At 51.1% G+C, this 14,421-nt stretch overlaps 1 protein-coding gene across 5 annotated transcripts in view; it reads right to left on the reverse strand.

Annotated features, from left to right (window-relative positions):
• Positions 1-2,615: 2,615 nt before the first annotated feature.
• The window catches only part of Gjc1 (gap junction protein gamma 1), an 18,105-nt gene continuing 6,299 nt past the window's right edge, over positions 2,616-14,421 (reverse strand). Inside the window, exons 1-3 of one of the 5 annotated variants that reach the window (XM_033763081.1) lie at positions 5,587-5,722; positions 3,321-4,534; positions 2,616-3,285 (exon numbers count right to left, since the gene is read on the reverse strand). In XM_033763081.1, the coding sequence (XP_033618972.1) occupies positions 3,336-4,514 (1,179 nt within the window). In that variant the 5' untranslated portion in view covers positions 4,515-4,534; positions 5,587-5,722 and the 3' untranslated portion in view covers positions 2,616-3,285; positions 3,321-3,335. Of the gene's footprint in view, positions 3,286-3,314; positions 4,586-5,586; positions 5,723-5,840; positions 5,908-14,421 lie in introns of those variants that run through there. The other 4 variants (XM_010642933.2, XM_033763080.1, XM_010642931.2 and 1 more) reach the window with 4 other exon arrangements.

Here is a 14,421-nt window from a genome sequence, read left to right on the forward strand (position 1 = left end):
CCCGGGCAGCCCAGTGCCTGGCGGTCTCGGGTTCCGAGGAAGGGCCCCAGACCACGGACGGGGCTCTCGGGGGGGATCTGGGACACCGCCCTGCCAGGGGCCCCTGAGCCTCACACACGGAACAGAGCCAGCCACGCCGGACCGTGGGCACCGGGCAGGTTGCCCTCCCGCCTGCCATCCCGACGCACCCGGGGCAGGCTCTCACCTCCGTGGACTTGCCATCGCCTAGAACGTCCTCTCACTTGGATGCCGGGATTTTAGAATCCATGGATTGCTGCTGATGCTGATGCTGCTGCTGCTTTTACGCTGGAGACTGGGTCTTGCTATGTAACCCAGGCTGGTCTCGAACTCACGATGTTCCTCCTGCCCCAGCCTCCCGAGTGCTGGGAAGACAGGCGTGTGTGCTGCCATGCCTGGCTCTGCGTTGTTCCTTCAACACGGGAATTTGTGAACCAAGCCACTGAGAATCACTAGCACAAACGCTGACAACACTGCCGCACAAGGACAATGGCCACCGGCGAGGCAAACCCCCATTCCGCTAACTGCACCGAATGATCCCCACGGCTCAATGGGGATGGAGTTAGAGACCTAGGACAGACAGGGGTTGGGCCTGGGCTCTTTGAGGAGGGTGGATTCTCCAAGATTACAGTTTACAAAGATTAACACTTGGGACCTTTCAATCACCATCACCAGGGGCCGTCTCTCTACTTCAGGAACTGTTTTCACAGCTGGGAAAGACCTGGATTTATAGTAAAATGGCAGAGACTACAGTGGGCTTATTAAAATATATTTGCCTTTTGCCAAAAGCTGGCTGGCCAGCAGCTCAGCATCACCCAAGATGTATTCTGCAGGGGCTGGGTCTCATTGTAGACGGCACAAATGATACTGAGCTCCCTAACCCTGGATTCTTCTGAGGCCAGAGTCTGAAACTCGGGGAACCACTGAGACAGCAAAGTTCATTTTTATCAAGAGGAAACAGTTTTACAGATATCAATCAAGGAAAAGCACTAAAAAGACCCAACTCCAACTGAAATGACACACGTATGACTTTAAATGAACAAACAGCAGCAAAACTAAGTCATCAGCTAAGACAGAGCTACAAGATGAACATGAAGTTCAAGGGAAAATACTACCTAATTCTCCCTCAAACTTGAGCTAAGAATGGATGCTTGGACCTAAACATGGGCTGCCGGCAGTGTGGGTGTGCATGCGTCTGAGGGGACCCACAGGCCGCCTCGCAGCTCCACCCAGTGTGCCAGGCCTGGGGCCCTGAGGACCCTGCATGCGGTATGGCACCGTACGGCACACTGACAGGAAGCACAGACCTGGTGACAGGCCAGCCAGCTTTGGGCACAAATGCCCACATATTTCAGAAGAGCGTTTTCAGAGGTTCAGTGTGGAACTAGCTGATGGGTTAACTAGACCCTGACAGGCTTTTAGTTTCTGGCTACAGTACTGGAGATTGAACCCTATAACCCCATTCCTTTTGAGACAGGGTCTTGCTAAGTTGCCCAGGCTACCCTGGAACTTACGATCCTCCTGCCTCAGCCTCCCAGGTGGCTGAGATCACAGGAGTGTGACACCATGCCCAACTAGGGTGGGTTTTTTTTTTTGTGGTTTGCTTTTTTCTTCCTCGGTACTGGGGATGCAACTCAGGACCTTGCATTTGCCAGGCAGGCGCAGTGCCACTGAGCTGCATCCCTAGCCCTTCAGATTGTTTTCTTAACATAGATTCATAACAGTCCTGCAGGGAGAATGGCTTCCGAATGACTCCTATGTTCAAAAGCGGAAGAAATGTGCTACGGCAGCAGCGATGAAATCTCATCAGATCAAAGCTTTACCCAGACAGCGAGGCCGGCAAGTGTGCGCACGTGAGAGGGACAGAGGCCCTTTTACCTCAGGCTGCTGGATCCGCCAGGCTCCGCACTCTCAAGCAGGGATAGCCAGGCCCGCATCAGGGAGTTTCAGGGGTGCTGAGCCATGAGCTTCCTGGCATCTCTACTCAGCCCCTCCGCTCTCACAGCCCAACCTCCTGGCAGGAGGGCACTGCTCTCCCTCAGGCTCTCGGTAAATGGCAGCGAATGCAAGCAAATTTCCTGTGCTTCAATAACAAAGCCTGCTGGGGGATTATAGCAGAGCCTGGAAGCTCCTCTTACCTCGCTTAGATGGTTAGTGTTCTGCTGTTTTCCTGAATTATACACATTTCCTCATTACCCACCCAGTCTGGAGGAAGCTGTGCTTGTCTGTTGATTAACCAAGAGATACACAAGATGTTTAAAACACACAATGAATATTTAAACTTTAAAAAAAATGTGTTACATGGGCTGGGGGTTAAGCTCAGTGGCACCGTGCCTGCGTTCAATCCCCAGTACTAGAAAAATAGTGTTACAGTAAGACACACTGCCATGAGCCCCTTCAAAGTCCTTCCTGTCACTTCGATGCACTCATCCTGTGGTTCTGGCCCATTTCTGAAGCTTTTTCCTGAGTCTTTACAGGGTGTGCTAAAAAATTCAGTGACTGCCGCCGCCGCCACACGCATCCAGCAGGAAGGCAGCTTGTGAAGACATCACAGTCCTCGTCCTGACTCACGGATCTGACGACTTCAGGGTCTTCCAAGGTGAAAATGACAGGAGGAAGTGTTTAAACCAGCTGGGGACAGGGAGGCAGCCTGGACACTCAGGAAGGGCGCACAAAGGGTGAGGGTCTGAAGCGAGGCAGCACGTTAAGGGAAAGGAATGGTAATGTGTCCTTCGCTGGCTAGGACGGGCCCGGGCTCCCGGCATGGCACCCAGCAGTGCTCGGGACCTACAGGGGTCCCCAGGGAGCCTACATCGCCTGTGGAATCACATCTGTCGCAGGAACACGGGGCCAGACTCCTCAGGCGGGAGAGAAGACCAGCTCCTCCTGGTGGACTCCCTTCCAGTCTCCTTGGGTCTGAAACCTCCTCTCCCATGGCAGGAGGCACTTTGAGGAAATGAGCATCAGTTACACTCTAAAGCCAGAGTCGAGCTTGCTAAAAAAAGTAGTAACACTGGCCCGACAGGCATTTCTTGTAAGGATTTTTTTTTTTTAATATAAAAAAGTACAACTACAGTAGTTCAATGTACACATACAAAAAAGTTTTTTTATATTAGAAAAAAAGTGCCATAATACTGTACATACAAAACTGCTCCACAAAATGATTTAAATATCTCTCTCCTCAGGACCTGAAGCCATGACATGGCCCTGCTGCCCACAGCCCGGGAACTCGCGTCCCTCTCCCACGCGGCCAGAGCCTCCGCAGGCATGAAGCCACAGCCCAGCAGCCAGGCTGCACAGGCCAGAGCAGCCCGAGGTCAGATCCAGACGGAGGTCTTCCCGTCCCCGGTCTTGCTGCTGGTGCTGCTCTTGTTGGAGCCAGCCCGGGCCTTCTTCTCCCGGGACGCCGGCGGGTGGCTCTGGTGGTGGAAGGCCTGGAGGGCGAGGTCCAGGCGCTCCTGCGCCAGCCGAACCTCCCGCTGCAGCGCCTCCAGCTCGGCTGGGAGCGGCTCCTCGTGGCTGCCATACTGCTGCTCCTGGGCCGTGTTGGCCTTGTTCTGCCGGTGGGCGATCTTCGCGTTGGACAGCTCGGTGTACTGGACGTGATCCGGCTTGACAGCGACGTTGTAGCCAGGGGGTGCAGACGGCGTGTTCCAAGTGAACGGGTAATGGTAAGCACCCGGATCGTCAAGTTCCCTCCGCTTGCTGTTCAGGGAGTCCCGGATGGTCCCAAAGCCCAGGTGAAGCATCTCCCAGATGTTGAGCAGCAGGCAGAGGCCCGTGACGCCGTACATGATCAGGAGAAAGATGGTCTTCTCAGTGGGTCTGGAAATGAAGCAGTCGATCTTATGGGGGCACGGCAGCCGGCTACACACGTAGAACGGGTGCACTTGGAAGCCGTACAGGAAGTACTGCCCTATCAGGAAGCCCACCTCGAACACCGTCCTGGCCAGCAGCTGCAGCACGTAGATCTTCATGAGCCCGTCCTCCCGGATCCGCCGCCGGCCATCGTGCTTGGGCTTCGGCTGGCTCTGCTCCTTGTTCTCCTTCTCACTCTCCAGCTCCATCTCTGGGTACATCATGGGGTCCTCCTCGTGGTCCTCTTCCGTCTCCTCCAGAGCCCGGTGCTGTTTCCAGCGCATGGCGTAGGGCTTGCTCCGGGCCGCCTTCTTGTCGGCCTCGCCGTGCTCCATCTTGGCGATCTTATGGATGGCGTAGCCCAGGTACATCACGGAGGGCGTGGCCACCAGGATGATCTGGAACACCCAGAAGCGCACGTGCGACAGCGGCGCGAAGGCGTCGTAGCACACGTTCTCGCAGCCCGGCTGCTCCGTGTTGCACACAAACTTGCTCTGCTCGTCGTAGTAGATGGACTCCCCGCCCACCGCGGTCAGGACGATGCGGAAGACAATCAGCACTGTGAGCCAGATCTTCCCCACAAACGTGGAGTGGTTGTGGATCTCCTCCAGCAGGCGGGTCAGGAAGCTCCAGCTCATGGTGGCCAAACCGCCGTGCCCTGGGGGAGGTAGGACAGCACCAGGGGGAAGAATTCATCAGCTGTGTGGTGCTGGGGAGAGAGCACAGGGCCTCTGACATGCTGGGCTGGCACCCAGCAGTGAGCTACACCCCAGCCCAAGCAGCACGAAAACGTGAACAGACCAATCTCAGGCCAGGCCGGTTTAGGAGCCCCGGCCTACAGGCAGAGCCTCAAGGCTCAGGAGGAACCTCACCTCACCTCACCTCGCCTTCAGCGCCCCAGGAGAAGAAAGCAAGGCACAGTCCTGGGGTCTGGTCCCAGCTGGGGGCCTCCACAGGGACACGGAGGCCTGGGTGGCTCTGTGGAGGTAGCTTCCCAGGAAGCGTGAGCTCTGGAGCGCTGGGTCACAGGTACTAGAGATGGCGCCTCTGTGGCAACCCAGAACCGAACAGAGCAGGTGCGAGGAGACCCAGAGCTGCGCTGAAGCCCACAGTGAATGCGCCTGGAGCAAACGTAATTTCCCTCACCTCGCCTGCACTCAGTCTGGGGTGGAGGATGAGGGATTCACTAACTGAACTGGAGACAGTCAGCTAATGGATAGCGGATCCATTTAAAACAGCATTTGGAGGGCCTGGGGATGTAGCTCAGCGGCACAGTGCCTGTCTGGCAAGCAAGAGGTCCCGAGTTCAATCTCCGTACCAAAACAAAACAAAACAAACAGCATTTGGATTTCTTCTCTGCAGGTCTGGGGACTCAACTCAAGCTCCCACACACCAGGCGAGCACGGGGGCTGAGGGCCACCCCTGGCCCTTTGACACAGGGTCTAATTTGCCAGCCAGCCTCAAACTTGGGATCCCACTGCCTCAGCCTCTCCACTAGTTGGGACTACAGAGCTGCACCATCACACCAGGAAAAGAGCCTTTTAAAGTTTTTTTCTGAGGTTCTTATCTAGAATCCAAGTTAGGGCCAACTCTGTAAGATGTCTGCAAAAAGCAGGCTGAGGCAGGGAGCCACCCAAGTTCGAGACCAGTCTAGGGTACACAGTAAGCCCCCGTCCCGTGGGGCCGCGGGCCAGGCTGCAGTGCACGTACCTGTTACCCAGAGCACCCGTCACCCAGCTCCTCAGAGACGCACAGCTTCCCCTGCAGCCTGGCCAGTCTCCCTCTGGAAGGAAAGAGAACACAACGGTCATGAGCCTCCTCCCGCAGAGAACAGAGCGCCCCCAGGAGGAGCCAAGCTTTCTGCGTCGCAGAAAGTGAGTCAGGAGTGGAAATGATGCCACTGTCCCCTCCCCAGTGGCATGAGGGGAAGCTGTGTGGCAGTGACACTTGGGCTTCGAACTCACTGTGTCTGGAGTGACGCCACAGCCGGCTGCCGAGCTCAGCCCACAGCTGGCCTGGCGGACATGGCTCTGCAGAGGTGATTTACAGGCCGACCGCGGTCAGTGGGAGAAGGAAAACACCTGCGTCCTACTGCGGTTCCAAATAAGCAACCTGGAGTGAAGCCCACTCCACGCTGCATCCGGGTCACCAACGCTGTTCTAGTCCCATTCAACAAACAGCGCCAGCTGGGCGGGCAGCACTCTGGGAGGCTGAGGCAGGAGGACTGCAAGTTCAAGTCCAGCCTGGGCCACTCAGTGAATGCTCGTAACCTCAGAATTAAAAAAAAAACAGAAAGGGATGGGAATGTAGTTCAGTGTGAAGGCCCTGGATTCAATCTCCAGTTCTGGAAAAAAAATCCATGAGAGTTATGTGTCCATTTTTTTTTCTTTCTTTTTTTTTTGGTTTTTTGAGACAGGGTCTCACTTTGTAGTTGAGACTGACCTGGAACTATGTAACCCAGGCTGGTCTCGAACTCACAGTGATCCTCCTGCCTCAGCCTCCCAAGAGCTGGGATTACAGGCATATGCCAACATGCCCGGCTTTCCATAATAATTTAATAGAGCTTTATTATTTTTTAAATACTGAAAAAAGCAGGTATAATAGTATATACCTCTCTGAGAGGCTGAGGCAGGAGTATTCCAAGTCTGAGCCCAGCCTAGGGAACCGAGTGCTTAATAAGACCCTGTCTCAAAATAAAACAATAAAAAAGCCTGGGAGGGAGCTCAGTGTGAATGCCCTGGTTCAAGCCTCAGTGATGAAAAACAAAGTGCAGGCATCTACTTAGATGTAAGCATCAATATTTACGATAATGAATCCAATACACAAACATCCCACGAGTTACAAAGCTCACAAAAGCAGAGGTGAATGATACCCCGCATACTTTATGGCAGTGCTAGGACTGAACCCAGGGCCTCGGCACTGAGCTATAGACCCAGCTCTTTTTCGAGTCCAGTGTCCTCACTGCTGAACTGCCCAGGCTGGGCATTGTTTCTCTGTGTAAGAAACTGAAAATGGAAATAAGGACCAAAATACATAACAGATATTGGGAAATGGGAAGAAAATGTTCAATTGAGGAGAACAAGAGTGGGGGAAGGGACAAGAAAAAAACAGGAAAAAATGGAAACAGAGCTTCTGTAGGTCAGGAGGGAGGAACAGAGGCAGGGAGGAGAGGATGGGAGGAAGCAGCACTAGGTACGTCACGCACGGGCATGAACCCCTGTGACGAGGGGATCGCCACACACGTCTAAGAGGTACCCACAGAGGCTTTGCGTCAGAAAGTGAAACACCGCGGGGCCAGGGATTTAGCTCAGTGGCACCATGCCCGCCTCGTTCGTTGAATTCAATCCCCAGCACCAAAACAAAACACAAAATACTGCGGTCTTCCGTGTTTCCTTCCAGTCTTTTTGCAGGAAGACGCCCTTCTGAGCATGAAACAGCACTAGCTCAAGGGGCCCAAGAGGAAAGAAAGTGGGGACGCTTACATCTGGAATTTGCTGTGGTCTGGGTGACCTGCAGAAGTCCTTGAGTCTTGGGGACACCCACCCCGCCCCGAGTCTCTCTGGCTTCCTGTCTGGGAGTGTGGCAACGCCATCAGAGCCCTTGAGCTCGCCCGGTGTGCTCAGTGCCAGTGCCGGGAAGCAGTTCGGACGCTGCCCAGGTATCTGCAAGAACCCTGCTCCGGGCCTGGTGTGAACAGCAGCCCCACCCCACACCCAGACGCACACTCACACTCAAGAGAAACACGTCATCTGACGTAATAATCCTGGAGAGAAGCCAAGTGTGCTATTCTTAGCGCATTTTCTAAATAAGTGAAGATACAAATCTACTTCGCCTGGTACAAGAATTTAAAAGTTAGCCACGGGCTGGGGATTTAGCTCAGTGGTTCTGCTGCCTGCCTCACAAGTGCAAAGACCCAAGTTCAATCCCCGGTACCCAAAACTAAAAGAAAAAAGAAACTACTTTCCTAAATGGCCTTTTGGGGCTGGGGATTTAGCTCAGTGGTTCCAGTGCCTGCCTCACAAGCACAAGGACCGATACCCAAAATAAAAGTTAGCCGCCATCAGCATGACAGTATATTATGTCATTCTTGCCCACATTTTATCTCTGGGGCCCCAAAATCTTCTTTTTGTTTTTTTTGTTTTTTTTTTGGTACCAGGGATTGAACACAGGTCCCTGCACTTGCAAAGCAGATACCGGAACCACTGAGCTAAATCCTGGGCCCCCTAAACTCTTCTTAAGAGTTTTCTACCAAACCGTGCCTGGCGACATGCATCTGTGATCCCAGCAGGCTGAGGTCGGAGGATGGCAGTGCGTTTCCAGCCTGGGGTTACATACTGAGTTCAAGGCAAGTGTGATCTACATAGCAAGACCCTGTCTCAAAAAAAAAAAACAAAGTAATGTTTTCTATCACTTATATACTAACAGGATCAAAAGTTAACATATTTTCCTATACAGCAGAACTCACAGGATCTCTGAAGATTATATGGAAAGCATATTATTTTGCTTCTTGGGACACAGATTAGAACAATTATAAAGACAAGGATATAGCAGGACAGCACGGGCATGTCTGTAATCCCAGCATGCGAGAGGCTGAGGTAGGAGGATCCCCGCGAATTCAAGGTCCACCTGAACTGCACAGGGAGACCCTGTCTAAAAAAAAAGACAAGGACAGCCAGATGTAGTGGCCGATGCCTGGAACCCTAACTACTTCGGGGGATGAGGCAGAAGGATCAAAGATGGAGGCCCCTTTGAGCAGCTCAGCAAAACTGTCTCAAAACAAAAAAGGTCTAGGGATACAGCTCAGTACGAAGGCCCTGGGTTCAATCCCCAATAGTGCGGCAGGAGAGGGGAGAGAAGGGAGGAGGGAGAGGGAGAGGGCAGACACAGGGAAGGAAAACGGAAAACAGCACAGACGCAGTGGAGGAAGGGATATACTTTTAAAGACTAAAACTGAACTTTTAGAGATACAAATCACATCTGGGCTCAGACGCTGCCTGAGATTTTAAACCTGAAAATGCTGTGGGCCGGGGATTTAGCTCAGTGGTTCTGCTGCCTACCTCACAAGCACAAAGTCCTGAGTCCAATCCCCGGAACCACCAAAAAATAAAATAGAGAGAGAGAGAGAGAGAGAGAGAGAGAGACCATAGCATATCATAATGAAATTGCTTAAAATCAACAGTGAGGAATGAATACATAAACACAGCCAGAAAAGATGCTTCAGATAAGCACATTCTCATGAGAAACAGCACAAGCCAGGAAAGAATGGGGAAACACCTTAAAAATCCTAGAAAAATATCAAGTCCTTGCGGCGAAATCCAGAATCTAGGGCTGGGCTGCAGCTCCATGGCAGAGCTCTTGCCAGCACGAGCGAGGCCTTGGGTTTGATCCCCAGCAATGCCAAAAAACCCTAGGATTCTGTACCCTAAAAAATCGGAGCCCCAGGACAGGGAGCCATGAAAACACACAAGAAACAGAACACGCAGGAAACAAGCACCCTGGGAGCAGGCTCAGGCTCTACGAGATGACGGCCAGGGGCGGTGCTGGCCTACAGACACAGGCAAGGCAGGGCGACGGCACAGCAGCTGCGACAAAGAGCTCGGCAGCTCCTTGGACACATGCATTCAAGTGAGCTCCAGCCCAGAGATCCTAGGACTTGCCCAGAGGAAGTCACACTTCCTGCCCACACTCGCAGGAGTGTCCTCGCCACAGCGCAGCCTGGAGCCGACACCAATGCCACCAGTACTGTGGCAACAGAACCAACTGTGGTCATGGAGACGAAGGACCAGCACCCACGGCACTGACGGGATGGACGCACCCTGGGGAGGAGGAGACACAGGCCAGTCCTCAGGAGCAGAGCTCAGCGGTCCTGGCTGATGCACCCAGGGTGGGAGCAGAGGGAGGGAAGACACAGAGTGGTGGGCGCTGGCCTAACACGCACCTGGCCCTGGGTTCCATCCCCAGCCCTGAAAAATAACAATGAAGATAACCCCAACATATGGGAGGCTGAGGCAGGAGGATTGAAAATTTGAGCCCAGCCAAGGCATCTTGGCAAAACCCTGTCTGAAAACAGAAAAGCTGCAAGTGTAGCTCAGTGCAAAGGCCTTGAGCTCAACTCCCAGAACCTCAAGGCAACTTTCTGGCTAGATGAGTACGTTCACAGTCCTGGGTGTGGTACTTGTTTTATGGCTGTACATGCATCAAAACTCACCAATGGTCCGGGGGTTTAGCTCAGCGGTTCCGCCACCTGCCTTGCAAGCACAAGGATCGAGTTCGATCCCCAGGACCCAAAAGAAAACAAAAACTCACCAAGCTGTATACTTCAAATATGTGCAGTATGGTAGTCAATTATACAGTAATGAAATTGTCTTTTAAAAAAAAAGATTAGCCAGGTGTGGTGGTGCCTATAATCTCAGCACTCTGGGAAGCTGAGGCAGGAGGACTGCAATTTTGAGTCAAGCCTGAGCAACTTAGCAAGGCTGTCTGAAAATCAAAAAGGGCTGGGGATGCAGCCCAGCCCAAGAGTCCTGGGTTCAATCCCAGCACAGGAAGGGGGTACTCTTAAATTACACAGAAACCAGAAAGTAGGACTACAAACCTTTGCTACAATACTTGCTTTATTTATTTAAATATGTGGTACTGGGAGTTAAAACTGGGGTGCTCTGTCACTCAGTCCATTTATCCCTAGCCCATTTAAAAAAATTTTTTTTTAATCTGGAGACAGTCAAACTTTCAATCCTCCTGCCTCAGACTCCCAAGTGTTGGAATACAGACGTGAGTCAGCAAGCTTGACTAATGCCGGCTTTTGTTTTTTTTAAAGGTACTGAAAATTGAACCCGGGGCCTTCACACTGAGCTACACTGAAACTCATACTTCAGATCCTCCTGCCTCAAGCCTCCTGGAGTGCTGGGATTACAGGTGTGTGCCTCCACGCCCGGCTTCCTTGCTGTACTGAAATCTTCATTTCTTCCCTGAGTGAGTTCACTTTACCTTTGGAGACTCCCTTGGTCACTGCAGCAGGGCAGTTTGTTTACCTGGGAACACCTTGACTTCTCTTTGCTCCTGTAGGACAGTTTCCCTAGACTTCCTTGGTGGTTCTTGGTGGACAGTTTTTCCTTCCCGCACGTGTACCTGGGACACTTCAGCCCTGCCTTCGGGGCTCCCAGCCGTGAGGAGGAACATGCTCCACCCTAACCCACCAATGTCCCTGGTGCAAGCCTGGTGGGAGCGGTTGCTGCTCTCGCTGTTTCAGAACTGGGTCGGAGCTGCATGGGAATCTCCGAGCTGGGTCCCATGCACCAGCAAACAGGTCTGTGTGGAAGACCAGGCCACTGCTCGTGCCAGGGCTCCCGGGCGTCCAAGTTTGCCACTCATCGCCTGGGAGTCTCGGCCATCACTCCTTCAAATACTCCCTGCCCTGTGTCTGTCTGGAGCTCCAGCCCACTATGCACAAGTCAGGCCACTGCTGCTCAGTGTTTTTCCTTCTGCTCCTCAGGCCTGCGAGGGTTCGCCGATTCTTGCCTGCATGAATTTGCCTGTGATCCTTGGAATATATTTTTATTTCAGTCATTGTACTTCTCAGCTTCAGGATTTGTCAGCTTCTAGTTGGGTTTTCTGTATTTCCATTTTGTTCCAACATCACTTTCTTCACACCTTGTTTTCATTCTTGAACATCTTTAAGATCACCGTTTCAAAGTACTTGTCTGGTAGATCTCCTGCCAGCCCTTTTCAGGGAGTCTGTGGACATTTGTTCCCTCTGGGTTTTTGTTCCTTTTGCTGTTTTTGGTTTTTTGAAACAGGGTCTCCCTATGTATCCCAGATTGACCTTGAACTCAAAGCTGATCCTCCTGCTTCAACCTCCTGATTACAGGTATGCGCCACCACACCCAACCATCCGTTCCCTTGGAATAGGCTCTATTCCCGTTTCTTTGTATGCTTTGTGATTTTGGTGTTGTTGTTATTGATGGTGGTACATGCCTGTAATCCTAGCACTCTGGGAGGCTGAAGCAGGTTTGAGCCCACCATGGGTAACTTAGAAACTGTCTCAAAATAAAAAATCAGGCTGGAGATGTAGCTCAGTGTGAAGGGCCTGGGTTCAGTCAGTCCCTAGTACTGCAAAAACAAACAAAAAACATGGACAACTGAATCTAATATATGGTTATTTTGGAAATCGGATCCTTCCCCTCCCCCTTGTTTTGCTGCTTGCTTGCTTGTTTGTTTCGGGTTTTTGAAGGTCCAGTATCTAACGCCTGGCTCCCAAGTGGGGAGAAAAGAGAAAGCAAAGGATAGGGAAGAAAAAGTCCCCTGGAAGTGAGTCCACCCTGAGGGATAGTAGGGCTTTGTGCACACCCTGTGATCAGAGAGGCCCTGTCACAGGGCAGGGTGGGCAACTGCAGAGCACAAGCCACCCAGGGCAGAGTGGGAGGCAGGCGGCAGCTCGCGTAAGGGCCGAAGTGGACCACACTGGCTTCCCTCCGAGCCGCCCAGAGACCCAGTCCAGACTGCCCCGGGCAGCTTCTCAGATTCTCTTCCTTCTCTGCCATCTTTTCAGAATCTTCCTACCAATTTTTAATGCTCATAAAGTATAAAAATCAGGAAATAAAATTTTAAAGTAGTGATGTTCTAAATGTTTTGTAAATACAATAAATGAAAATGATTAGAACCAAGTTTTAATCTCCTGATTAGAAAGTGAGCCCCAAAGCCCACTAATAAGGCAGCCTGTATTTTAAAATTTTAATTTCTTGTCTACACAAAACCAAAATCCAGGATGAACTAAAATTAATTTTGTAGAACAGTGTTTTCTTAACCTTAAATTTTGTGAAACAGAACAAGTGTTCCTAGCCAAGAGACTAATTCTGGAATGTGATCCAGGCACTTCAAAAATGTTATTTCTTTCCATATTTTCATTTGTGAAATAAATGGGAGACTATCAAATAAGATGGCTTCTCAGGTCCCTTGTATTACCATTTGATAAAATTATCCTGGCACAGTAAAATACAAAAAACAACTGACAAACTCTGTGGAATTCAGCACTGGGGACAGGAAGGAAGGAAGCAAAGTAACAACAGCAAAATTAAACAAAAACAAGATGTCACATTTTCAGAAAGACATTTCCCAAGCAGTCATCCCAAACATCTGTGGTGGGAATGCACTCCAGAATCCCAACTCCGACAGCATAATTCTGCAGTGAGGGTTTGCCTTCTGGGTATCCTAGCTGGGTATCCTGGCTCGGAGTGGCTGCCCAGACTCATCCAATGACCCCAAGCCAGGCGGGGCAGCTCTCTGTGCAGAGGGGAAGTCAGTGCAGGGTTTGCAGTGAAGTTCTGCTTAACTGGAACGTTTTAAGTGGGAGTTAATTCCACATGAGCGATAATAGATGTTTAATAACTAGCTGGTGACAATTCCTAAGCAAAAGCATCCACAGCTAACTACAAACAGTAATCAATGTATTATAAACAAGAAAACAATTTATTTTCAAAGAGCTCCTGATGATAGACAATATTTGGAAAACACAAAACATAATTTATTGTGAATCAAATTATAAAACCTCCCGGGAAGATTGTAGCTTCAGATCTTGGCTCAGTCAACCAACAAGGAAATAAAACACAGCATTGTGGGCTGAAGTGCCAATCTGCTCTGGCAGCCTGCCACACTCCTGGGGTTGCAGAACATCCAGGAACCAGCTGGAGGAAGAAGCGTGGGCCCCCAGGATAAGGCGGGTATTCACAGCGCAGCAGAGGCAGCTCCGTCTTCATGCAGGAACGACGGCGTCGGACACACGTCCCATTCAGACAAATGCTCTGAGCGATGCCCAGCCCAGGAACTAAACACAAAACAAGTATGCATTTCCAGTTCCACCACGTTTATGATGCTAAAGTTCCACAAAACACAGTCACAGTGTCATGGGCGTGGCCCGGCAGCTTTTCACAAGGCAGAAATCATGGCTGTCTTCATGGAGAGCCTGAGCTGGGCACAGTGGCACACACCTAAAATCTCAGCCCTCGGAAGGCTTGAGGCAGGAGTGCAAGGCCAGTGAGGGTTACATGAGGAGTTCAGAGTCACCTGGGCTACACAGTGAGACTCTGTTCAAAGAAGAACAGCCTGGCCCCCTCGAGTTGGAATCTAGTGGGACGCAAGAGTGTGAACTATTTAGCCAGGTACAGTGGCACTTACCCATAACCCCAGTACTCAGGAGGACAGGGTAGGAGGATCATAAAGTTCGAGGGCAGCCTGGGCTACATAACAAAACGCTGCCTCAAAAAAAGAATGCCATACAATGTGATATAACCCCTATTATAAAACATATACCCATCATAATTTTTTTGGACCAAAGAACATAAAATTCAAATGTCTATAATTATATATACAAAATCCAAAACTATGTAGACAAAGCCAAATGACCCAAATGTGGTGACACATCTGTCATCCAGCTCTCTGGGAGATGGGGCAGGAGGAACCCAAGTTCAAGCTCAGCCCAGGCAACTTAGGCAGGCCTTGTCTCAAAAAAAAAAAAAAAAAAAAAAAACAAAGGGATCAAACCAGGGTGCC

The sequence above is a fragment of the Fukomys damarensis genome, unplaced genomic scaffold (assembly GCF_012274545.1).
Source record: "Fukomys damarensis isolate Sample0158 unplaced genomic scaffold, DMR_v1.0_HiC HiC_scaffold_13, whole genome shotgun sequence".
Lineage (NCBI taxonomy): Eukaryota > Metazoa > Chordata > Mammalia > Rodentia > Bathyergidae > Fukomys > Fukomys damarensis.